Source organism: Anabas testudineus, chromosome 5 (assembly GCF_900324465.2).
Source record: "Anabas testudineus chromosome 5, fAnaTes1.2, whole genome shotgun sequence".
In the NCBI taxonomy this organism is placed as follows: Eukaryota; Metazoa; Chordata; class Actinopteri; order Anabantiformes; family Anabantidae; genus Anabas; species Anabas testudineus.
Genome location: NC_046614.1, coordinates 21,336,684 through 21,363,924, shown reverse-complemented (window position 1 = coordinate 21,363,924; position 27,241 = coordinate 21,336,684). Strand labels below are relative to the sequence as shown.

Here is a 27,241-nt window from a genome sequence, read left to right as displayed (position 1 = left end):
GCGTCACAGTCAATTTAAAATTAAGACGAACCTTTAAGTGACGGTGTCCACTGAAAACTAAGGTCAAATTTACATGTGCCCTTTCTTGCGTAACACTGCAGCACAGGACAGCGGGGGAGGACATGCACATACTTATTTATGCATGCTTCTGTGTCAGTGCCTGTGTGTGTACATGTGTAGTGTACACACAATAATACAGACCCAACTACTAACTAAGGTAAAAAACCTACACGTCACCCCGAATTCATCCATCACCTCAAAATATGGCTTCCGTGGATGATTTAGGGAAATGGTGACATGCCACACAGAGCTCAAATGTCATCACTCTCCTGCAGTGTGTGTGTGTGTGTGTGTGTGTGTCCACGAGTGGCATGTGCTGACAGAACATCCTTACACTTGCTGACTAGCTGTGAACAGGAGGGAGATGTTTTTGGTGGCAGTCAGAAATATTTTCCTCCACTCATCACATGTGAAGCCACGACTTTAATGCTGATCTTGGAAAAGCGAAAACAGGTGAGGACCACATGTACATCACCTCGGTGACGGTGGGAGGTGGTGGAGGTAATATGATGTCTGACGTTGCAGGAAGGAACGACTGAGATACGCCGACGAGAGGAGGGAGAAATATAAAAAAAAAAAACCTGTGACGCAGAAGTCACACCTCATGCTCACAGGACTTATCTCCTTGGCAACTATCTCCGCCCGCTTTAACTCTCACCAATTGAAATAGTCTCTGTCTCTGTGTTTTCATCTGTTTCATTAGCTGTCTCAAAGTTAATGTGCCTTTGAATGAAATTATGCATTCTGCCTGAGTGCCCCTACGCAGAGTGTCCTGTCTAATTTCATCCTCCTTTGGACAGACTTGAAAGGGAAGCACATATTTCACAGAGCTGCCAACACAAACTCTGTTAACCTTGGATTTCAACACCCCTCTTGGACACACACAAAATGCATTTGGTAAAATCAGGCTGGGTGTCCAGTGCCAGACGCGACATGATAGCGAAGTGCGAGATGGAGACTGCTAGCATGTTTCCATTGGCCGAGAGGAGGAGGAGGCAGAAATTTACACTTGTGTTATTTTTGTCCTTCCACCCTGCAGTGCCACCCGACATGCCCTCTGCCTGCCATCACGCTGCCCAGTAGCACTGAGCTAATGATGTCATCATTTCAAGCCATTTCTCAGTCTGACCTCTTGACCCCTGAGCTTGTGCCGAGGACACGTTAATGATGATGTGTGGCGTACAGCTGTGGACATGACAAAACGGTCTCATGCCAAGATGTGTGAGGATGCCTAAGTGCTCCAAAATAACATGGGAGAAATCCTCGTGATTGACATTTGAACTGCTTGAAAATACAGTTGTTGTTTTGGTGTCTTGTTTGTGTTGATAGGCAGGCTGAAAAAAAGCAAAGCTCTAAAAGGCTGCCTTGCTCCAAGCTTATAAAAATTGGCTTTATATTTGCATCCAAATAGCGAAATCAAAACGCAGCTGATGATTTATGACTGGGATAAAACGTAAAGCTAGCTGGTCTGCGATGGATATAGCTATGAGAATCTGACCTCTGCTTTATGTAATAGCTGTGATTTGTCCTTGACATGTCAAATCCCAAAAGCATGGAGGTTTCCTGTCATGTAAATGGTGACTGGTCCACACTGACAACTTATGCACTGTCCTCACATCCTCAAAACACCTTCCATGTTGATGAAATATGCAGGGACACTTTTCATTCCAGTTCACGAGAGACATTATTTTGCTTCAGCTGATGGGGTCTGGAAAGCAGTTGTAAGGGAGAAAAGCCTGTCAATCAACCTGCGCCTCTGGCTGCTAACAAGGTTATTAGGCTTCCTGTGACTCTTCCGTCCCTGCATTAGCAGATTACTATTCATTTGGCACGTTTACATGTTCTAATAACCCCTGATACTGCTACATGTAGCTGTGCCCACAGTGTTTGTTTTTAAAAACTATTCTGTACTGTGGAGTGATGTGTAGTCCAAGAACATTCACACACTTTCGCAGGGTGATCTCTTATTTGAATATGTGAGTTACAGCTCTCAATGAAAATCCCTGGGTATGTTTCAGCCTGTCAGTCAAAGCAGATCTATTTTTGCATGTGCCTGAACCCCAGGGACGACTGCCATTACTGACTGCACCAAATGTGCAAAATCCACACAATAGGCTCTCTGCAGTGTTTTGTACCCAATCTGTGGACAATTTTAGACCCAACTGATATTAGTTGGAGTAAAACAGACAGCTCTGCATGCATAGTACACTGCACCCTGTATTATTCATAAAAGAGATATCCAGTGCTTTCAAATAATTTAACCAGTGGACATTTTTTAAAATGCATGTTAAATACATATGATCTAATGTATTAAATCTCTGTGTCATTTTAATACTGTCACACACACGAGGCAGCATCTTCAGTCAGACTGAATCCACACCAAATCATAAAATGGCAAAATAGGTCATCCATTAGTGCATCCCGCTGTGACCTGATCGAGAACACCCATTAATAGGAAAGACACACAAAAGGAGAGGAGTTTGCTTTATTAGGAGCTCGACAATGTGAGCAAACAACAAAACTGTCATCACATTTTGATTCCTGATTGGTGTGTGGGCAGTGTGTGGCATCACCTTTTTATATCAATCCCTGCACATTTTAAATCAATAACAAGGGCACAAAGGAAAAATAAAGTGACAATTTATACAAACTAAATTTCAGTCACACACACACACAAACATATATATACTCTATTTTCAGCTCTACTCTATTTAGAGTAATAATAAAAATAGTAATGCTATAAACACTGGAAATTAAACTGGTGTTGATTTATTTTTCCCCTCAAGTAAATGCAACATTTAAAAACATTACTGTAATTTGCTTATGTTAACTTGAATTGCAGTTAACAAGTTATTTTTACAGTAGAAAGTGATACTGTCACTCACTAAAAAGATTTGATGGACTGTCATCACGGCTGGATGTGTGGACACTAAGTGTGGTGTACGCACTGACAGAGAAAGTTGTTGTGTCAGCTGACAAAGACTGTCAATTGAAAATAAAACACCTTAAATTAGACTTAATTTCTTTTAAGGCAGTAAAATTATTAAGAAACTGTTATAATACCCATTATGTGCTTGTTCATTTTGCTCTGATGCTTTTATTCATGTAAAAATAAAGTATAACTGCTGTCTACATCCATAAGACATGAGCTTTGATGTAACAGCAGCGCCGAAGTCTTGTTGTTTCTAGCCAGAGAGTTACATGAGAAACAGATGTTCTCTTAATCCTAGCCTCATGGGTCCATCTGTGCCTCCTGTAGTATTGTCTGCCGTCATGAGCAGCACTTCTATTTCTTTTTTTGTCTCTAACATGCTCACAGTAGCCAGACTGAGGGCAAAGGCAGAGACTTCACTTGGAAAGCCAGTCACATTGCCCTTTCCACTAGCACTGTTCCACAGAGCCCGAGGGCTGCTGGGTGTAAGAGGCTGTCCTTGATTTCTGCTCCTCTACAAATCTATTGTGTGTTTTTATATCTCTGTATATCTCCCTGAGTGTACAGGGGCACAGGCAGACAGACACAATGAGTGACTGATGATGATGTGACACCGCAGCTTGGTCACTCATCTTTGTGTTCCAAAATTAAAGGGATTGGACCAGAGATAAATAAGATTAGATGAGATTGAGGTGTGCGTGTGGGTGGGTGGAAGGTTACCAACATGGATTTTGATCACATTGTGCAAAATGCAATTTTCAGTGTGATGAAGATTCATGGACCTTTGTCAGTATCTCTGATGCTTGGTCAAATTGCAGTCATCACTCCAAATATTTATAATTATAAATATTACATATTTTTATTCTACACACTTCTAAACAATGACGTGGCAACATAGCAGGGATTTTACAGATTCAGCAGACGCACAGCACAGCAGTACTCTTAGCTCCGTTTTCGTTTCCACAAATTGAAAAGGAAACATTTTGCTTTGCATCTATTAGCTGTTGCAAAGTTACTAAAATAAAAGAGATAAAACTTAAAAGATTTCATAACATACAATTTAACAATTAATAGCTTATTAAACGTAATATATTTTTTTAAAAAGCACAGTGCAAAGTGTTTATAAAGGCATGTGTGCAGAACATGTTGGAATCTGCAGGCGCCCAATAAATTGTGTCTGTGACACATTTATCAATCAAAATAATTCATTCACATTATCGAATGTGCTGAATGACATCATACAAATAACAGGTGCCAGCTAGAGAGTTACTGTATGTACATTATTAGACATAAACAGAACCCTCATCAGTGCAGCTGAGAGAACGAGACAGAGAGAGAGCAGTGGAGCTACTCGGTTGCATGAGGGTAATACAAACCCTCCGCGAGATCAACCGACCATCTCATTTGCCCTGGCAGTTGGCACGGCTAGGGAGGTGTGTGTTGGCGGTTGACAAGTCAGGGAAGAGTCCTGGGTTGACAGAGCACACTCCTCATCAAGTGGCAAACAACGTGAGTGGAAAAAGCGAGATGTCACACATAGGTACACACACACACACACACACACACACACACACACACACACACACACACACACACACACACACACACACACATTCTTACTCCTCTTTATTCCTCTTGATTTTTACATGGACTCTCTTGCTTTTGGTTCTCTTTATCCCGTTTCCTCCTACCTGACTTTTCTCATGCTGAGAGACGACACAGTTAGGAGGTCATGGTTAATCAGAACTCATCCTCAGGGTGGAAGGATGTAGCTACTTGGTTTACAAGGTTTCCCTACACACTATCTTCATTTCTGCAGTCCTAGCCTGACTCTGAAATAGCCTCCTGGCCAAGAACGAGGGATCGAGGCCTTTAAATGGATTGATGGCGAGTATAAAGACATCGTGAGTGCTGCCCGGGTTGGGTTCAATTGACTTTCCACAGACGCTCTAATGAAAACAACTTGCAGTTTATACTGTTATGAGGTCATACCCTATGGCATGACATAACATGTTCAAGTTAAATATTTAAAAGATGTCTGAGAGTTGTGAGACAAAAGTAGGGAACACAAAGAAGAAAGATACACGTTATACAATGTTATAGTTTACAATTTTAAAAATATATAAATACATACAACTGGAACCCAAACCTTAGTCCTAGTCCTAACCCATTAACCCTAACCCTAACCATCTAACCCTAAATCTTGCATATTCAATCATTACAAAGCACAGTTCACTAATTACTGGCAGTGGACTGAGGATCTCTGTGGGATTTCTGTGTGTCTGTCCACGTATGCATACCACTCCCCAGTGCTATTGCTCGAGGGTGTTTGCAACGGTCTGTCAATCTGGTGCGCAGAACTTTGATTCAGTTTGTGAAGCTTCAGTCATGGTCCTGTACCCTTGATGCACAGAAACTACAGACAGCTGACAGGGACACAGTGGCCAAAGCAACAATGACAAGTGACAGCTCAAATCTCTCCGTGCTGTTTCATAACAACCCACAGACACACACTGACACAGCTGCTTGTCAATGTGTGAGCCCATAAAAGCGGCTCTACGGGAACTAATTGGAATTCTCATTGATCTATCAAATGTGGCACCTCAGGGCAGACACGAGAAGTTTGTACATTTTAAATAAAGTTATCATCCAGACTTACCCAGTGTGTTAAATCCATATACTTCTGCATAAACATATTTGAAAACAGAGTCTCTTTGAGTTTCTGTGCAATAGAAAAGTTTACCATGGTCTCGCATTTGGGTTAAATGTTCAGGGTAACAAGGTTTCTGGGCATGTAGCACACCATAAATTATAGATTTGTAGTTTTGTGGCCATAAAACACTGCTGAATGAATATTTCACAGCCAAAACAGGTTATGCTGCTGCAGTAGTAAATGTGAGGTTTTATGAACGACCCACAGCTCTGTTTATTTTTTTATTTTTGGTATTTTAATGGCCTGAAAGCTTATAGCAGCAGCTTTTTCAGTGCACGTTGATGTTTCATGGTTTGGACTATGGGACAAACACAGAATGACAACAAGCATAATGTCAAGTGAAGGGAACACAGTTTTTGTGCCTGTCACCTCAGCTGCAGCTGTTTGTGACGGGCTACTTTAGGTTTACTCTTCTAGGACAAAAACGTACTTTTACATGTATTATACGCTGACAAATAACTAACACACATGGATTTGATGAACACCAGGCACTGAAAACAGCCTTAATCTGCAGGATAGTAGGATCCCAACACATATCTACAGATCATCGTTTCTATTTAGATAAGTTGACACGTGACACTGACAGATTTCACTCATATATAGATGCACACACGAAATAAAGGCTAATGGCTTTCGTCAAGTGGAATTAGATGAGATTATATCACTGTTAAATCTAATATATGACAGGAACATCAGAAAGCGTTGATGTCAACGTTTATCTGACGGTCATTTGAAGGAAAAATCATGCTTACTAACAAAGTGAAAGGAGACTAGACGAACCAGATGGTGAGCATTTCTGTGCATATTCTCATTAGATGTATGTGCAGCTGGTGTGGAAATGCATCCTCCTTCTTAATGCCCACTTAGTTTTATGTATATCTATCTTTAAACTGTCACATCTCCAGGAATTAAGGCTGGCTTTAAAACTTGGCTCAGCTTATTTCATTTAATATGACAAAAGGTTATGGAGAATGTGCCCATGACGGACTTAGATGCCTCCACATGTTCTCTATGCAGCTGGAGGCTCATGTTTGAAAAGCTGATATTAAAGCAGCGTTTCGCACAGTTACTGTGTAATCTAAGTGGACACGATGTTGTTATTGTCGGACTGAGAAGTAAGTAGCACTTCTCAGTAAGCGTAGACCATTGTGGGCTTTGACTGCACACGGAGAGGTTGTAAAACAATAATAAGTCTGACTCATCTCACTCACCTCCAGCTGGTAAAACTGGCAAAAGAAGGAACCCGTCCCACAGTCATGAGGAGGCCTGTTAGTCATGCAGTAGTGATATTTGTTTTGACTGAGAGCTATAAAGCCAGTTCTGTGGCTGACGAAGTGACACATGTCATCTGAGGACATGAAATATTAGGTGTTAAGCATCAAATTGTTCTCAGGTTTTCTTCCCTTTCCTTTTAACCTTTGCAAAGTTGGATCATGAGCGGGTTGTGAGGGTTCAAGTCCTGCCCTGACGTGGAAAACAGTGTGTTAAGTTACAGTAACACTCAGTGGAGAACCTAACGATGCCAGAGATTGTCCTCAGCCACCTCTTGCCTGCACAGAGGAGGCAGCTCACGATCCCAAATGTCAGCGGATGGCTTAAGAAATGACAGCTGCCACTGCATCTTGAATGTCCATCGCCCCATTCCGAGAAGTGTTGAAAGGGACAATGTGACATTTGCAGCAGGCTCCCCTTAACATCCTCTTGTCTCCTCTCTCTGTGTTTCCACCATGCCACCCCTTGTTTCCTGTCCTGCTGCGACCATGAATCTACATAGGATACTAGTCTGCTTACCAGGCCAAACATCATGCTGTGTTTGACATTCATCATTTATTGATGGGCTGTTCTTTAATTGCAGCAGGAGAGTACTTAGCTTCTCTGCTCTCACACTGGCTGATCCATGGGAGAGGCCCTCCTGTTGAGGACTTGCATTTACTCTGCGCGCTGGGAGCACCACTGTTGACTTATAATGGTTGTGACACACAAAAAATAACCTGCAGGGTTGTTTTTACCCTCTTTTCAGTTTGTTAGCGTTTCACTCTCTGCTCACACTTCTTTAGTTCTTGCTCCAAGCTGAGACTAAAGGTGGGTAGAGGGGGTCAGAAATTAAACGGTTCACTGTTCAACTAATGGAAGTGAAGTCAAGGAGACCTTTGACTAGCAAGTGAAACTCACCAAGGACCATTCGCCTGCAACATATCTACTATGGTAAACTGGCCAAATTCATTAAGAGAATGAACAATGTTTTCATCCATATGTTGAGCAATTGAAATGAACTTTTCACTCACTATAACCCCTGTGTAGATTAGTTTTCTGAACCCTGCCTTGTAAACCTAAACTAATCCTCGCGTGTGTTTTATTCTGCAACTATGGTGCTTTCTTTCATTTACAACCACTCACACAGGACTCTGCCCTTTCTCATTTAATCTGTATTTGGCATGGGATTAATTTCCTCCATATGCAGCTGCAGTTAGACGGTCGGTTAATTTTAGCTACCAGCGGGCAGCGAGTGAACTGTGACAACCGTCTTTCCTTATGACAAAAAAATACTATTTTACTGCAATGATCAAGAAGGACATTTTTAATATGTATACAGTTTTAAATGTCTGTATAGTACATGTGTTAAACTTTATCACTGAAACTTATATTAATATGTACAGTATGTAAAAAATTTTTTGTTTTTTACAAATTCAGATTTAGTTTTTTTCAATCTGACCTCAAAGTAAACCATTATTTACAAGTTTAAATCATAAATCATGCAGCAGTCTTTCTCCCGTGACTGCACTTTCACCAACATGACAACCTGAGGACACATCAGTAAGGTAAAACTAACTGGAGTGATGTTGTGTCTCCGCTGACAAGGTCACGAAACCCTCAAGTACTGGCTTGTTCCCCCCTCATGTTACATTTACACCACTTATAACACTTCAGGTATGTGTCATTGCTGCAAAGACTAAAAAATCAATTTGTGCAAGCAGCCGTTGAAAAAACAATACTCTAGCAATTGCTCTTGTGGGCACTGAGCATATAGTAAGATTTCTCAGGACTTCAAGGTTAGTAGAGAAAAAACTTTCTTATCTTCTCACCACTAGAAGCCTCAGAGAAACATATTAATTATAAAACTCTGATAAACATATTGTGCCTTGTTTTATCAACTATCTATTAATTTAGATTAAAAGCTGATTTTCTTTCAATCCAAGTGGATTATTTTTACATTCAGTGCTTAGACAGTTAATATAAGCAAACAAGCAAAGTGGCAGCCAGGATAAAGCCTATACCCACAATAATATCGGCTATAGAAATGCTATGCACGCAGTGATACCACAAAGGGCCATGCCAATAAAACTCTAGCAACTTTGTGCAACAGCAATTAAAATAGATACATAAAGTTTACTGCAGCATAGAGAATATTGCTGATGCTTTATTGTATTGTGCCACATGTGAAAGTCAGTGAAAATCAACATCGATGAGGTTTATAAAATGTTAACACTCCCCCCTAAGATCCCCCATGCATGGGAATACAATGGATTGACCATATGAGAAAGTCACAGAAAGCAAAGTAGTATGGGACCTGGTAACAGTAAAATCTGGTTTTAGGTGATAGTCATATTTTTAAAATATCAGTCTTCAAACAAGTTGCCAGAAATTAAATCAATGTAAAAGATTTATTAACTTCTAGTTATTATATTTGGTAAATTTTGCAATAATTTTGCTTTGTTGTATTTGTTTTTAATACACCCTATTGTTTTAAATATGTCTATGTGTCACAAAAAAGCAATTCATTATTTTGGCTGGTTAGAAATTGCTGGTAGATTTGTTTGTCTACCAGCCACCTTGGCTGTGGTTAAATACAGACCCTGGCCAGCACAAAAACAGATCAACTGAGGGATGTGCAATACATACTGTCTACAATAATCTTTATTGAAACTTTAACAATATGCGACCCAGCATTGTAGTACATCATTCACTTCGCATGAAACAAAAACACTATGAGAGTTTAAGAGATGTATCTTAATAGGACAGACTGATGAGGTTACATACAGTGTGCTAGAAATGCAGACTGCCAGAAAATAATCAGATATAATTTTTTTGTCAATATTGCACACCACCAGATTAATATAATGGTAAGTGTAAGGTCCATATCTGTACGATGGCAAGAAAAAGGAATTGGTTTTCTGCATTAATTTGTCACAAAATGTGATCTGATCTTGATTAAAGTCAAGAGCATTAACAAATATAATGTGCCTAAAATAATAACACAAAAGGAATTTAGATTGTTCATGTTTTTATTAAGAACCATAAAAACCTTATAGTGCTAGCGCCCCCCCTTGACAGCAATAACAATTACCAGGTGCTTCATGTAGCTGTGGGACAGACCTGCACATTGTTTGGGGCAGAACTGCTTTAACTCAGTCATATTCCTTGGATGACTCTTGTAGATTTTGTTTTTCTGAAGCCATTCTTTGGTGAACTTGTTCTGAATCATTGTCCTGTAGCATCACCCAACTTCTGCAGAGTTTCAGCTGATGTAAACTTCATAGTTTCTTTGCTTGTGTAAAGCTGCTTTGTGATAATGTCAATTGTAAAAAGCACTATACAAATAAAATTGAACTGAATTGAATTGAAATGTACAGACATTCTCACATTATCTTGAAGGATTTTTGGATACACTTGGCAATTTGTCTTCCCCCCAGTCACTGCAAGCCAGCCAGGCGCTGATGCAGCAAAGCAGGCCCAAACCATGATGTTTCCTCCACCGTACTTTACAATTGGGATGATGTTTTCATGATTTGCAGTGACTTTTTTACACCAAACGTAGTGTGAAATGTTTTTTCCAATACTGTTTGTGCTCTTTGGCAAACCTCAGACGTGCAGCACTGCTTTTTTTCGTGGTGTCCTGCAATAGAAACTCTGCTTGTCCAATATTTTACCTACTGTAGACTCATGAACACAGATGTTAGCCAGTTCCAATGATGCTTTTAAATCTTTGGCTGTCTTTGCGGGTTGCTTCTTTACCTTATTGCTTTGTGCTCCTGGGGTCATTTTGACTCGTCGCCCACTTCTTGGCAGAGTAGCCACAGTCCCAAAGTGTCTCCATTTGTAACTTGTTTGCTTAGACTGGTGAATTTCTTGAAAGTCTCCAAAAGCTCCTTCTGGCAAGGCATGACTCACATAAGCGTATTCTTCTTGTGCAGAGCAAACTCAAAATGTTTGAGTGTTTTTTGTCAAAGTAGCTCTAGTTCGCAAGTCCAAACTAATTTGGACTCCAGATATACTAATACGTCAGGTATTCAAAAAGGGTAAACTTACTTTTTCTACTAGCACTATAGGGTTTTTACAGTTTTTTTTACAGTTCTCAATAAAGACATGAAGGATCAGAATGTGTTTGTGTTATTATTTTAGGGACATCATATTTGTTAATATTCTTGACTTAGATGAAGATCAGATCACATTTTATGACAAATTAATGCAGAAATCCGTGAAATTCCAAATGGTGCACATACTTTTTCTTGCCACTGTATATGCAGCCCCATCTAAATACACTTGTGAATAAGTGTGTAAACTCATTAATGTATGGTCATGTTGTCTTCTTAGAAATACTCAATTACTATCCATGACAACACTACTTTCTTAGAAATTTCACGCTAGCCTCGTCTTTAATTCGCCATCCTCCTGCAGCAACCTTGATCTAATTGCATTTACCTGTTGGAGCAAATCCCATTTGGGCAATGTAGAAACGCATTCTGAATTAATTGTCCTCTCTCAACTATGGTTAGATACTCATGGCACCTCTGTTTTAGGATCTAATATTTTAAGGTCAATAAAATGTGTACATGTAAATGAAAATTAATTTGAACAATTGATTCGCTATACTATTATCATTTGTACCTTACACCAAAACCTAGTGTGCTAATGCCAGGACTCCGGGAACAATAAAAAGTATGTAAATATATAAGGCCTGAAGGCTGATGCTCTATATTATGAAAGGTCACAGATTTCATTTATGGACACTATGAATGAAGATTCTCCAAAAGGACACGCTGCATGTTTTAATAAAATATTCTCAAAAATGGTCAGTCTAGGTTTGGACATCATGAAAATAAGATAAGTAGAAAATAATAAGGAAAAAAAACAAGGAAAATGTTACATTGCTTAACATGGCTTCAGTATTTTAGATCTTGTTTTAAAACATGGCTAAAATATGTCAATTAAAAATAAAATTACAGCTTACAAAAGAAATGTGTTCTACATTTTGTATTTTTTCAGATACAGCGGATCAAAATTTCTTCACACTATAGGAAGTGACATCACATGTTGACAGCATGGTTCAGGCACGCCTCCCTAGAAATAAGGAGAGGGGAGAGGGCATGAGATAAACTGTGGTAGATTCAGAGGCAGACATTGAATTGGCATGGCTGTGTGCAGCTCAGCGCTGCGATCTACATCCACGAGGCTCCCGCCTGGACGTTTGGATTCTCTCTCCACAGACACACTGCCTTGATACGGTGCCGGACAGCGTAACAGTGAGCTGTGCTGTGTTTTCACAGCATGTTGCAGGGCATTAGGAAATAGACAGGGCATAATAAGAGGGGACAACCTTACCACACTTGAGCGATGTTCCGTGCGCTTCTCTCTCTCTCGTTTCAGTCAGCCAGCCTTTTCTGCACCTGGGACTAATGGAGGGATGCAACGATGTTACTCTCTGCTTGTCATGCTTGAATCACAGTTTCATATATCCTTTTGTGTCAGAGACCTTATTGTCTTTGTCTGTCACTGCTGCCAGATCAACAGTGGGGTAGCGTGGCGGACAGAGCCCCCTCCTCTACCCCCCTCTCCCTTGTCTGTGCCCCCGGATTCTCATCACTCCCAGCTCGCTCGTGTCTATTTACCTCTCTTAAGCTGCCCTCCCCTCTGTGTTAAGCTCCGTCTTTCTTGCTCTCCTGCTCCCTACTGCTTACTATCTCACTGCCTTTGCTCCTTCAAAGCAGGCAGTCTGCTACATGATCTCCTGGAAAACAGTTTTCTCCTCTGCTCGCCTGCCTCACAGTTCCTGAGCCCCTCCAGATTTCATCTGTACAACTGCAGGATGTTCCTTCACAAGGATTGATCCCCATCCACCCCCTTTCACTTTCCCCTTCCCCTCCCTTGTCCTGATCTCCTGCCCTCTAACCCTCACCCTGTTGTTCTCTACCTCCACCCTCTCCTATTCGCCCATACCCCGAGCCTCATTCCCCCTAATTTATTTCACCCCCTTGACCATGTTGCCATGTGTCTGCTGGCTCCAATCTATCCTCATCTTGCTGTCCTCTTTCTTATGGACCTTGGGGGAAAACTGCCCAGCAACCTGCCTGTGCCCAGATCCTCACACTGTGGACTGCAGCGGCCGTGGGCTGACCCGTCTACCCGATGAGATCCCCTTGGATGTGCGCAGGCTATTGCTGGCTGACAACTGGATACCCCGCATTCCCTCAGACTTCCTGGTTCTGTACAGTGACTTGGTCTACCTGGACCTCCGGAACAATACCCTCTCCCATATAGAACCAGGGACGCTAAGCACCTCATCCAGGCTGGTGTTCCTGGACCTGGGCAGTAACAATCTGACTGAAATCCCTAAGGGAACATTTGGGGAGTCCCGTAGCCTGATCAAGCTACGTCTGGGCAACAACCCATATCTGAGCATTGTGAGCGAGGATGCTTTCCTGGGCCTCACCTCTTTGAGAGAACTGGAACTGGAGCGTAATGCCCTTTCTACCCTAAAGGTGGGAGCACTGAGTCAGTTGCCCTCCCTGCGGGTGGTGAGGCTAGAGGGCAACCCCTGGGTGTGCAACTGCAATTTTGCCAACCTGTTTGCGTGGCTAATGGAGAACAGTCACAAGCTTCCAAATGGTAAGTAGCAACATCTAAGAAACATTTGTTTTCCATATGTTTGACCCAAATAAGCTTATGTGAGCTCAACATACACCAGTATTGTCATAACACTTCTCTGGTCTATTTATTTTTCCCTGTAGGAGAGGGACCCCCTCCCTCTCCCTTGCTCTAATTTTGTCTTTTTCTTCCTCCACCCACATAGCTTATCATGAGTGAGACAGAGTGTGTAATATGATACAATAGCACTTGCATGAAAGCGAAAACTACAAGGATGCTTTGTTTATATGTTTGTTAAAATGGTAAGTGAGACAAAATGCAACGTGGCAGTTTTTCTGTTTGCACATTTCAGCATGCATGTAAACCAAGCATCGACTTCTCCAGCGTGGTAGTCGGATCGATACATTTGCAGTGTATATTTATAGAATATTTTTATGTAATACTTGCCATTTGATGGAAACTACAATACAGCAACAGTCTCCAAGACGTCTTTCTTACACAAATCAACCCTTTTTTCTTATTTTTGCTGTATTACTCTCTGTCCATGTGAATTTTAAGGCCAACAGTATACACTCTGTCTACCACTGTGATTTGGACTAGAGGGTTGAGTTAGATAACAGAGCTGAAGTTTTGGATTGTGCACCGAAACAGCGTGCAAGGCAATCTCAGTGTGTGCATACATAACAGAGCAACAACACAAGACAAAGGGGATCACCGTGTCCCTTTTAGAAGTATTATACTATGGGTACGATCAGCTTACTTGAAGTAGATTGGCCTCAGCTGCCAAAGCTGCTGCCTTCTGATAGGGTTTGTAAGATATGTCCTGGACTCAACACAAAGCGTTGCTATTGTTCAAATATCTGTCTCCATCATCTTTAAAATAGATAATGTATAAAATATCTGTCAAAAGCCATTTATTCCTCGACAAATCAAACAGTTGTGTTACTTTTCAGAGGGAACCATAAATGTTTAACTGAAGGTCAGTGTGTGTATAACAACTTACGTCCTTTCAAAGGACACAGACAGCCGTTATCTCATAAATGCAAGTCAGCACGTGGGATCCGAGGAGTCAAAAATAAACCGATCTGACAGTTCAGCCACACACAACTAGCATCAGCTCATGCTGTTATCATATTTAGATCAAAGGATAGATTATATGTATTATAAGAATTGGGTTTAATCTGAGAATTGTAGTAACAAGGTGTATGAAGGCTTAGAGATAAGGAGTGGTTAAACTTACTCTCTTTACTTTACTCTCTGTCACTCCTCTTGTTTTTTTAGGGTGTGAAACATTTGTACAAACATGTTTTTATTCAAAGCAATGTGCCAAATCCTCTAATTTAATAAATGGCATATGATCAAAATTCAGACAAAGCTGGTAACCAACTGACCACATGAGATATGATTGAAAGCAACTATCATGACATCCACTTGGATATGAGGACATGTAAGAGTTTTAATTAAATATCATATATCCCAGTTATGACCTGACTGGCAAAAACTTCAGTTCTACTAAATATTGACCGGCTACTGTGAAGTGCTGACAACTCACTAAAGCAAACTCCTTATAAACATTTAGGCCACTGTGTTCCACGCTACTTATGGCACTTCTGCTTTTTTTGATCAGTTTGTCCCCAAAACCCACGGGTTTGAGCTGAGGAGGAAGCAAAGTTGATAAATTGGCAACCTAGCTTATTCCCCCTGGTATGAAACTGCAAATGCATTAATCACAGGTTCTAAGTGTTGTCAACTGCAGGGCATAATGAATTGCATTAGCAGTGCTGGTCAGCCAGACATCAACAACAAAGAACAAAACAAAAGACCTGGCCAAGCTGCCGGCCTGGCTGCCAACTGGCTCCAGTGTATAGAGGCTCTAAAACAGAGTTAGTAATGCATATCTCAGCCCTGTTAGTGAGTATTTGCTTTATTTCCCCGTTGACCCCAGAGTCTAGTTGTCTTAGGCAAAACATGCCTTAAACAACTGAATGCGTATTTGCAAGGAATATTTAAAGCTGCCTTTATTAGTTCTTTTGTTATACTGTCACATTTTCTGGTGTCTGGGGTGTATTTTGTAATGCTGCTCATACTGGAGGATAGGATGATATACCATTTGAACAAATATCATACCTATATATATATATTTTTTTTTAGAGAGAACAAATAACAAATATCTCCCACAAGTCTTTAAAGAAAGAGCTGCTTAGTTTTTTTTACTGCAAGACTTTAAAATTAAATGTGACTCATAAAACTAGAAGAGACTGATAGTGACACATGGAGCTAAACATTTGATCCTTCATAGTCGCATTGCCAAGAGTGACTGTTTACTTTGTGTAATAAATATATAACTCAGTTATAGTGTCCCACACAGTGTTTGTAGTTAATAAATCGACTGTTGAACAGACAGAGAGTAACAGGCGGGCTTATAGTGAGATGGAATTACAAACATGGCCATTTCACATATGCAGACATCGTACTGCCAGACCTAATTAATGTAATGACTTAGCTCTCGATCATAGAAAAATGCGATGACCTATTCTCTGGAATACTGTAATGGAGGCTGGTACACAATAACAGATGGACACTCATTAGTGAATGGGTTTGACTTGATAAGCCTTTCAATATGTATCAGCTCTAACAACCATCATCAGTGTGGGTGTTTCAACTTAATATCTCATTCATCACAGAGAAAATCAATTACAGAGACAGAAATTATTCTTTAAACTGTACATGAGTGTGCTCTCTCCATACGCGTGGGTGCTGCATCCTCCTGTGTGTTTCACCATACAACAAATCAGTTACAGAGCCAAATAGTTGTTTAAATTTTGTGGAGCCTCTCTTTAAACCAAGAGTTCCTCCTATGTTACACACTGATTCCCAAACAAATCCTGTCAGTGAAACTGACATAATGAAAGTATACTCAGTATACTCAACTAAGTGGGTGAGCTTCCAAAAACGTCCAGGAACAGCTCTGAAAACAAAGTAAAAGAGCTTTCAAACGAGTGTTTAGTGCATTTTAGAGTTGAATGAGCTTATTAATAGCTTATATATTAAGTGCAACATAAGGTATGTGTGCTCTTTCCTGTCTTTGGTTCTACTTTTAAACCATTATTAAGAAGATATATCAGGTGTGCCAATAGAGTAGCATGAATAAGGCCAAGGCCAAATTGCATTTACTGATCAACTTCAATACATATCAGTACCAAGCCATCTTCTTTTTTTTTTTTTTTTAGCATTAAACAGTTTTATTGTAATTTAGAAATGTGCAATAAGTCCTAACAAAACTGCACATGTTCATGTTAGAGGTTTCCCTGAGAGTTCCTTGCTTTCCTCTGTGGTAGCCTGCATAATGTAGCAGCTGCAGAGCCCATGCTGTAAAGCCAATTCCCATTCCATTTTTCACATTTTGATTTCCCCTGTGATTCGAGTTCACAAAGCAGCGCACTTCTCTGTTTGCATAACTTTGATTACTGCAGGTTAGCATATTGAGTAGGTGGAAGATGTTAAAAAAATCTGGACTTTTTGGGAGACCACAAGTGCAGCACAGGCTATGATTTTTCGTAGCCAAATTGGACTTTGAGATTGGTACAGTATCTTCTCAGGAATACAGTTTTACTTTGAGCTGCAAAGCGTAGTACACGACTATTTGACTCATTCTGCATTTTGTTTTTTTGCTACTATTTCAGTATTTTAGCCACTAATCAAGTTCATAAATGTTTTAATGGGGGGATGAGTGTAAACATGATCCACTGCTGTCTCCAGTGCTCTTGGGTTAAGGATGAACAAAGGCCATGTATAATTTAGAATGACACAGTTCTATGGCACATTGGCCAGGGTAATTGGAGCCAGAGCTGCCCACGGGGCAGGGCAGGCCGACTCCCATGTGATATTAGGGCTGAGGCCCATCGTGGCATTGCTATCAACACTAGTCATGACCTGAACAGTTTCACTACAAAGTCGCAGTTCATGTGACAGGGTCAGAGTCTGAATTTTCCTTCACAGCCTATCAAGTTGCTCCCTGTTACCACACTGCACAAGCGGCACTGAAAATATAATGCCATTGACCCAGCACTACATAGCACACCATATGACATTACTTGCTAGCCTGACTACCCATGGGTATGTGATGAAAAAAATATCTATTCCATTAACACGGACTGATGGCTTCTTTTATCTTGGCCTAATTTAATGTTTATTTAAAGTTGGAATGTGAGAGAGTGGGTGCTGACAGGGGAGAGCAGCGTGTAAAAAGGTGGACTGAATTACAGTGTGATAGCATCAACTGCTGCATGTACAGAAGCAGAAAGGGATAATCTGCCGGTGTCAGAAATAAAAGGTGAAAAGCCAAAAGCTTTCTTTCACTGACAGTGTGCAGCACCATGCATGATAGATACTTTCCTTTGTTCCTTTTGTGTGTTGCTGAGTGTGAAACCTAAACTGTTAAAACCGGTATCTGTTTCATTAGAATGAACTGAGACACTAGACAAACGGCTTATTATTGCTGTGAAAAACCATGAAAAGCATCGAGTAGTGTTCCATTTTTTACTGTAGCCTCCTTTATGTTTGAAGATAAACAAATATCTGTGTGCGTTTGTGCTTTTGTGGTGAGACACGTTGCCCATGGTACAGTGATGAGTCTCCACGCAAAAGGAATCCCCTGCTGCATGAGTCACTCTCGCCACACTGTCACACAAATGCTTGTCATTTTGTGCATTCATTTCACACTTTCTCCACTCCGTTCCCTTCCGACTTCTACCCTTTTCCTCTGTGAACATGAATCTCTGGCCATTTTTTTTTTAATGATTCGTTCTGTGACTGTTATGGAATAATTCTGCTCGGTCGTTTTTGCACCTACTGAGCATTGGACCAGTGGCATCTCATTTAACAAAGTAGTGTGAGGACTATTTTGTGAGACATTATCGCAAGTGGTTTGTTGAGGAGGTCTAGACACCAGTGGTTTGGGAGCAGATGAAGACTTTAGCGTGAATGCCACCTCCTGCAGGAATCTGCAGAAGTGAGATTGTGCTGATTTTTGCCCTTGCTATTGGCGCAGAGATCAATCTGGACAGTCAGTGTGGTGTTGAGGGAAGGAGGAGAAACAAGCCTCAGATATCAGTCTGTGACAGCTAGATAGATCAATCACGACTGAGACAGCAGATAGCCTATCCCCTTGGCTGGCTGTAATCCTAAATGTAATCCATCAGCTGTCCGTGCCAGGAATGTAACATAGCTGTGTGGCCTGACATACCTGGTGGTGTAAACCACCACCATTAGCATTATTATTAGTGTGGTGTTGTGTTAAAAAAATGTTTTTCATTTATAGTTACAGTTACAAAGGTTACACCAATGTGCAAAATCAAAGAAAAAATGAATTCATGAAAGAAGAACTAGTTACATGACTAACGTGTCATCAGCGTGTGCACTGATTGGTTAGCTAGATTGCAATAAAGTATTTCTAGTAGAATGGTTGTAATGGAGACAAATCAAAGGAGGCATCTTCTTTTCTTAGATCAGGATTATTCATGCATTTTTTCATGATACAGCAGGAGTTACCTTTGTTGCTAGCCTTCTAGTCACAACTGATGAATTGAAATTAAGCCTACATACAACATGAAGGACGTCCAGTTGCCATGACTCGACGTCCAGATAGTGTTCAAAGCCTAAATGAGATGATTAGATGGTGTTGTATTGTGGATTGTTAATGGGTGAATGGTACATTTTAATACTCATTTTCACACTTACTCACATGATCCCAAGTGTTGTCAAAGCTGTTTCAATTGATTCGTGAGCCATAGTATGTTTGATAATGTTTCAAAAACATTTTTTGACACGAAGCAGCTTTCAGTCAACGAATATCTGTAAAAATGGATGCACTTACGTCAGACTCAATTTTCTACATCTCTAATCTGAGGCCACAGCCACTATAAATCTGGACATCCTCTTAGTGCAAGCTGTGCACATTTTGTCACAGACAGGCACATAATACTGAGAAACTATCATTATGGTGTTTGTTCCAGAAGATTCCACTTTTGGCCAAATACCACAGCTGTTCAGTAATTCCCCCTTTTGTCGGCAGTGTAATAAGTCTGTGTGCTCGATTGTGTAATTTAGTTCCTGACAGAAACAATGTAGCTTCACTATCTGTCTTTGCAAATCTATTGTGTTGTACACACAAACTGTATATTTGTATTAAAATTCATGACAAAACATATCAGAATACACACTGCCTGACAAAAAACAAGTCACCATCTGGACTTCACAGAAGCAAATAAGTTAAAGTCTTCCACTAGTTAATTGCTGCCGTGATGGTGATGCCAGCTGACTGCCTGAATATACTGAGCGACCAGGTTTCTCCATCAACAGATTTTTTTCTTCCCTGATGGCGCGACCATATTCCAAGACGACAATGCCAGGATTCATTGGGCTCAAATTGTGAAAAAGTGGTTCAGGGAGCATGAGACGTCATTATCACACATGGATTGGTCACCACAGCAGTGTGGTGACATTGCATAAGTGTTCAGAACGATGTCATGACGAATGTCTGCAGTAATCAAAACAAAGGTCGGTCCAAGGAATAAAAAGAGTGTGGGACTCTTTCTTTCTTTTTTTTTTTTTTTTTTGGCCAGGCGGTGTACGTTATAAACACAAAAGGTAAAGCAGCATTTGTTCTTGTCTGACATGCACATTTTTCTACACTAATTTAAAATGGGCTCACAAAAATGATGTAGTACAAAAACAAAACAAAGGACATTGTCTTTTGTGCACCACTGACTTTTTCACTAACTCTACTTTGATCACTCTTAAATGTGATAATGCTGTAACTCCTGCAGGGTCCCTCTATTCACGAGGAGAATTTCAGTGTGAGGTATTAATCAAGCATCTAGGACGGACAAGTCCAGACAGAACTGTCTCAAAGCCAAAGACTAAGGCTCTGAGGTAATGGGTTACTTAGCCATATAATAAGTGCACCATGAATATAAATATGATTAATTTATATTCATGGTGCAGACATACAATGGATTTTTACTTGTATTCAAACTCTTTGTCTTTAGTTAGGTGTTTAGTTAGGCAATGTCATTTAATGTGAAACTGCTAAACATTGAATTACAGCAAGTTTATTATGAGCATTCTGGTAGTTCATCGTTAAACAGTCGGCCAGTTTATCTTGTACAAATCAGGGCTACCATATGTAGCTACCATATACAACTACCATTATAATAAACTATTATTAATTCCACTGCAGTGTATTATTATGAAGAACTATATACAGTTGCAGTGAGAGAAGTTGGGAATAATATATTTTAAAAACTCTCATTTACAAACCCTGCTGAGTCAAACTGGAACTTGGAACCAGAATCAACGCTTTCAAGTGTGAGCCATATGGTTAGTTACGTAATCTAGTTCTTAGAAATATGGGATTTTTAATACATAAAAAGCTCAACAACGTTTTTAACACAGAATTGTCACAGAGGGAAATATGCCATCTCTGAATGTACGTTCAAGACCAGCAGGTCAACATGTCTGAGCCGTGTTCTCACATGCTGTAGGCTATGAAGTTGTTCTGGTCTTTCTTTCCCCTGACATAAGGTAAACATATCTTGGAATTAATCTCTCCAGGAGCCAGTGTGTTCTTCTTTGGCTCCACCAGGATTGTTGGTATTGGCTCGTAATCACTTTGAAGCTCTTTTATTGATGCTGGATTTGCTTCTAACTTGATCTGATCCTGATCCAAGACCACATTTTTTTATGTGGAATTTGTCCAGTATGTACTTAGATGCTCTGGTTGTCTTCAGCTAGTTATGGTCTGTCTACCTGCTGTGATAGAAGCTGTGGTGGCCTTCAGCGTTAAGACTTAGAGGTTTTTAAATATATTTATGACTAATTGAAATGGGTTGTGTTTGTGGGATCTAAACACCCCATTCAACTCCACTGAAACTAACCAGTTTCTAGTAAAAGCTTTTGACCACATAGGTACGTGTCTTATTTTAAGAAGGAGTGCAGACGATGTGACAAATCCATTGTGTGTGTGTTAAGTCAACAAATCAAACCAAAAAATTGATTTAAATATAATTATAATTATAGGGTTAAAGGTTTTTGCCTGTCCAGTAATTGAGCATAACATATTATGTGCTTTACGAAGTGATGGTTAAAGAAATGTGAGATTCTCTATCTTGTAATAAGGGATTAGTGTCACTAAGTTTTATCAAGCTCAGTTACCAACCTAATTAATACTGTAGAGAGTCATTTGGAAGAGCATGGAAACCAATTCCATGCTATCACTAATTTCCATTATTTCTATTTCCATTGTCACTTAACACTTTGGAAGCTGTTGTTTTTGCTTTATATGTTTACATCTAATATTAAGGTAGTTTGATGAATGAAGCTGATTCTAATTGTAATAAATAAAGCAATTCATTTTTGTTATAGTAAAGTGTGCTGCACATTTGTGCTGACTGTTGAGCAGACACCTAGAACTGATGTACTGCCAAGTGTGTGCATTTGCATGTGCAGTATCGGTAGAAAACAGCCGCCCACATAGCAAGGCTTCATCCTTACCCAACTATACTGTAAGCTAACAGTCACATCAATGTGTGCATTTTTTTTCTACAACACACCAATGTAATGTTTTTGTACATGTAAAAACAGACCCTTAGGATCTAGTGTTAATCTCATTTGTGATTGGGAGCGGAAAAAGGAAACTCACTGGAAGACTTTTACTGGGAAATCTAATAAGCCACTGTCAATGTCATTTTCCATTTAAATGATGTCTGAACAATAATCTTTGAAAGTGACAGAGACACTGAGAGAAGCACTCACTGATTTATTAATCTCTCATCTTGAGATGAGTTTGGTCAAGGTGCCCCTGTCTCTGATGATGCTCTTTACTGATACAGCTGTACGTTTCCGACATGTACCCAGCAGTCATATCTAATACAGAAGTGTATCTTTTAGAGCTTTGCCTTCTCTAAATCTCTGGTGTAGCTGACAACTGAATGGATTTATGATTTTTTAAATTGCACTTTATTCCTTTCTCCAAGCCACGCACAAAAACCTGCATGTTATCAGCGGCACAGAGAAAGGCTCAGAGAAAGTCTCTATAGCAGAACACATGAATACTGTGCAGTAGATGATAGGTATATAGTGAACGGTAGACTATATACCCTCCTTCACAGTTTCTTAATATTTCGACATTCCCACATTGAACCCACGGTCATGCTGTGGGTGGGTGTTTTGTATACACAGTGCAGCCTCAACTTATAAGCAAAGACTTCTGATTGACCCTACGGTTATTAAATCAGCTCCTACTCTGTGGAAAAACTGCATTACCATAAAATTCAGATCTTTTACAACATCTTCCTCTGATAATTTATTACCTCTGAGCAATTGTAGATGGTGTGAGCTTCGGATCTGGGGGATGGGTTATACTGGAAAAGAAGTGGTGTGTACAATGTGTTGTCTGACCGTGTTATAAATCAATAGTGTGGTTTGGATGACCACGCTCGAAGGCAGAGTGAAAATCTGGCCGTCATAGAAAGGCAGGAGGTGATATTGTCTAGTATTAATCCCTGTTTTACACGTATAATGTGCCACAAACAGTTGTGTAACAAATGAAAAAACAGAGCTAGGAAGGGAAGATTAAACACAGTGTACTTTCTCACCAGCGCACAGCTGCCCAATCATGTCGAGAAGTGGGTGTGAATGTTAGATTGCCGGTTTTGGAAAGTTACAGAAATAGTCAGACACAGCCCCCTCTAATCCAACGTCAGAAAACTGTGAAGGGACAGAATATGTTTGTGTAAAAATTGCTCTGGATTATAAAGACAGTGGTGCTTGAATGTTTATGAACCCTTTACAGTTTTTACTGTTGCTGCATAGATACGACCCTGATTTTCATTTGAGTAATAAAGAAAGCTACAGGGAACACAGATGTTACAAATAAGATAGATTCAAATGCATTTATTTATTTACTTACTGGACTATCAGGCAGTTAGTGTACAAATAGAGAAAATCCAACACCAATGTTTTCCTCACCTGGGGAGACTGACTAACTAACCATGATACATGTTTGGCAAACAGGAAACTAAAGGGCTCTTTTGCAGGGACCAATATTAGTGTCCACAATCAGGAGAACACTGAACAACAATGGTGTGCATGACAGATTTGCCAGGAGGAAGCCAAATATGTCTCAAAAAGATCATTACTGCCCATCTACACTTTGTCCAATGCCATGTAAATAAGGCTGTTGGAGAATGACACAGATGTTTTCAGCTTGAGTGCTGTTTACTACCAAACATGGCATTTGAACATAAAAACCTTTGTTGTTGGATTATTATCAAATCATCATTAAAATGTGGGCCTGCTTTGCTGCCTTTAGACTAGGACGGTTTGCTGCCATTGACAGAGTTATGAATTCTTAGTTTTGCACCAAGAAGAAGTCAAGGAAAATGAAAAGGTATCCAGCCTGAAGCTCAGCAGAAAGTGGATCATGCAATAAGGCAATAACCCCAAAAGAATAAAATGCAGCGTTTTCAAATTGCATAATAAAAGTGTTTATTGCAGAAGCAGTTGACAGTTCATGGAAAGAAGACAAGGAAGATGCTAAAATCCTGGAAAACCAATGGACAGAGCTGATAAACAATTACTGGAAATGTTTAATCCAAGTGATTTTAAAGGGGGATCAACTAACTACTGGAGGCACACAGACTAGACAAATGCATGCTCCACAACACATAAATGAAGAAGTGTTTTATTGTCTCTATTATTTTACTGGGCTCCCTTCATCTAGTTTTGGGCCTTCAAAATCGAATCACATGCTAAGTTGTTTTTCTGCAGAAACAATAAACCACTGCAGCTGTGCTGTCTGTTCTTCTGTTTAATGTCATTTATCAACGACTTCCATTGGAAATTTGTAAAAAAGTCCATGATTCACTGCGTTGTAGATTCAGCATGTCTAGTAAAACTAATCGTATTTCCTGTTTCTGTGCAGGAGTAGAAGGCATGGAATGCTCCCTCCCCATGGACGGCAGACGCGTCTCCCTGACCCAGCTCTCAAAGGACAGCTTCCGTGAGTGCCAGGCCACCCTGACTCTAACAGACCTGCTCATCATCATTTTCTCTGGCATCTCAGTGTCTGTGGTGGCCATCATGACAAGCTTCTTCCTGGCTTCAACTGTTCATTGCTTCCAGCGCTGGAGTAAAGGCACTAAGGGGGATGAGGAGGAGAGTGAGGAGTGACAAAGACTGACTTTCAAAGACCCGCATGGTCCTGATACTTCAAAGAATGAGAGGACACCGCAGACAGTATGTGCTACATGTGACAAGTTTTCATGCTGCTTCCTCCCTAGTGAAAATGCAGGACTGTTTAATGGCAGGCTCTTGATGTGGTACAGTTTCAGTTGTCTTTGCACATGGACATCTGGAATATGGTGAAAAGGACATTCCCAGTGAATTAGCCAAATTCTCAGTACAAATTAGTCAGTGAGAGTTCAGTAGAGTTTGATTCTTTGGGCACAAGTCTGGGTAGTTGTGTTTTAGGCGTGCTGCCTCTGGGCTCAGTGTTACAGGTCTACATAAATACAGTACGGCTAACACCTTTAATATGAAAGAATGTTGCTGCAGAGTTTTAGACAAGCCAATGTGATAAATAACATCTGATCATATGAATAACAAGCTGTGGAGTCTGAAATCATGTAACATGACATCAGAGTTAACGCAATCTTTTAAATGACCCCATTAAAACAGGATGTCATACAGTCTATTGACCTCAGAAGATATTGTAACTGCCTACATTATGATATGCTGGCATATCCGGCCATTTATGTCTTTTTTTGGACAGTCTAACTCACTAACGTTCACAAACAGGTTCACAAGCACCTTGGAAGGCAAATACTGTTGTTCCTTCTGCACCATTAAACAGAGGCAAAAGTATCATTCAAACAGGACGGATTCAGACAACAACGAGATGTTAGATAGGAGATGTACCGTAGGCATGTTGAGCTGAGCCTACACATTCTTTTAGCAGTATATTAATGATGTAATCACAAATCTATGTACAAAATAAAACAATGTACAGTCAAACAAACTTAAATGATGAGAATATGCTGTATGTAACTTAGATTTGCTAAATGTGTAGAAAGACATGAATATAAAATTTACAATATATTGTTGAACACTATGGCAAATATGGAATTGAACTAGAATATGCAGTATGTAGAACTATTGTGTCAAATAATGCACTTTAAACAGTGAAACTAATTTTGGAAAGCCCCTAATCACAACATATATACCGGTTTTGTCTTCATTTGCCAAAGATTACTGTAGGTTCAGGTGGGGAGAGATAGCATATGAGGATTCTGTTGTGGATGATGTGTTGTAGAAAGCAGCACTTTAGCCAAATCACAATCTGTACAAGCATATTGTACTTAGTCCAACAGTTATGGTCTCCAGAGCTTTACATTCTCCTCTCCTCTATCTATGACTGATCCAGGCTTCTTCCTTCCTTGGCTTCACACATGGCAGTCTTTAACCTTGATTTTAACAGAGAGGTTGCCGCAGAACAAAGAGCTATTTACCCTCAGAGGGTGGTGAGCAGGAGGTTAGTTTGCTATGGAATAAATTGACTTTGTTGTGTTTGCATTATCTAGAATAGCTACAGTGGCAAGAAAAGGTTCACATACTTTTTCTTGCCACTGTAATTTACTTACAGCCAGTTTATTGTTCTTTCACTATAGATCTTCCAATATCTTGTAGTAAAGCTGCTGATTTGACCTGGAGAAGTCTCATATTAAAATTCTCACTGTACTAGCATCTGAAAACACAAGATCAACAGAATAATACAATCAAAGTAAAGTAGTGGCCTGAATCTTTGTGGGATTTGTCTGTTATTTATTTTCTCTGTATTTAAATTCAGATTCTCCCTAATTTGAATTTGGATTAGTTTTTTCCCCAATGCTAAGGTATGTCGCATTGCTTCTCACGTTCCTGTAAGGCATGAATAATTCAGTGAATCTGAGATATGAAGCAGAAAGAATGTCCAGCCTCTAAATGCAAACACGCAGAACATAGAATAAAAGCCATGAGCAAACAGAGCCATTGTTTCTGTGTGGTTAACACAGATAAAAAATCCAAATACCTACGTCCCTTTAGAACAAGTAATAACCTTAAATGACAAATGAAAAATGTGGCCTTATTTATTTTGATTTTCCAGGAGTATCAGCATCAGTAAAAGCACAAAGATTAAACAGGAAACTAATGCGATCCTATCACAGTCTTCTAAAGGATGTGTCACATGATATATGTTAGTACTAGCCTGCGTTGTCACAGTATGTTGTCATTAATGTGTGTTGTCTTGAGCTGACTGTGCCACATCCTTTATACAGTGTAAGATCTGCAGAGTATAGATGTTGTGTGTTTGCCATGATTCAAACTATTTGAAGATACATCCACATTGGAGATTATTAATATTGATTTATAATGGCCAATTTCCAGACACGTGTGAAGTATAGATTAAACCTTTTCTTCATCTCTGAAGTAAACATAGCATACTACACACAGTTACTCCCAAAGGCAAAGGACAGTTCTTTAGCTTACTACTTTCTATGTGAGGTTACAGGTTATGATATAACAAATTCACTGTTTGGGAACCAGGATGCTGATTGAGTGATGCTGACGCTCCA

At 40.0% G+C, this 27,241-nt stretch overlaps 1 protein-coding gene across 1 annotated transcript; it reads left to right on the top strand.

The window, feature by feature from the left end:
• The first annotated feature begins 12,961 nt into the window (after nucleotides 1-12,961).
• lrrc38b (leucine rich repeat containing 38b) lies at nucleotides 12,962-26,427 on the top strand. Its single transcript, XM_026346964.1, has 2 exons — nucleotides 12,962-13,589; nucleotides 24,553-26,427. The coding sequence occupies exons 1-2, from the start codon at nucleotides 12,962-12,964 to the stop codon at nucleotides 24,798-24,800; spliced, it is 876 nt and encodes a 291-aa protein (XP_026202749.1). The 3' UTR covers nucleotides 24,801-26,427.
• The last annotated feature ends 814 nt before the right edge of the window (nucleotides 26,428-27,241 follow it).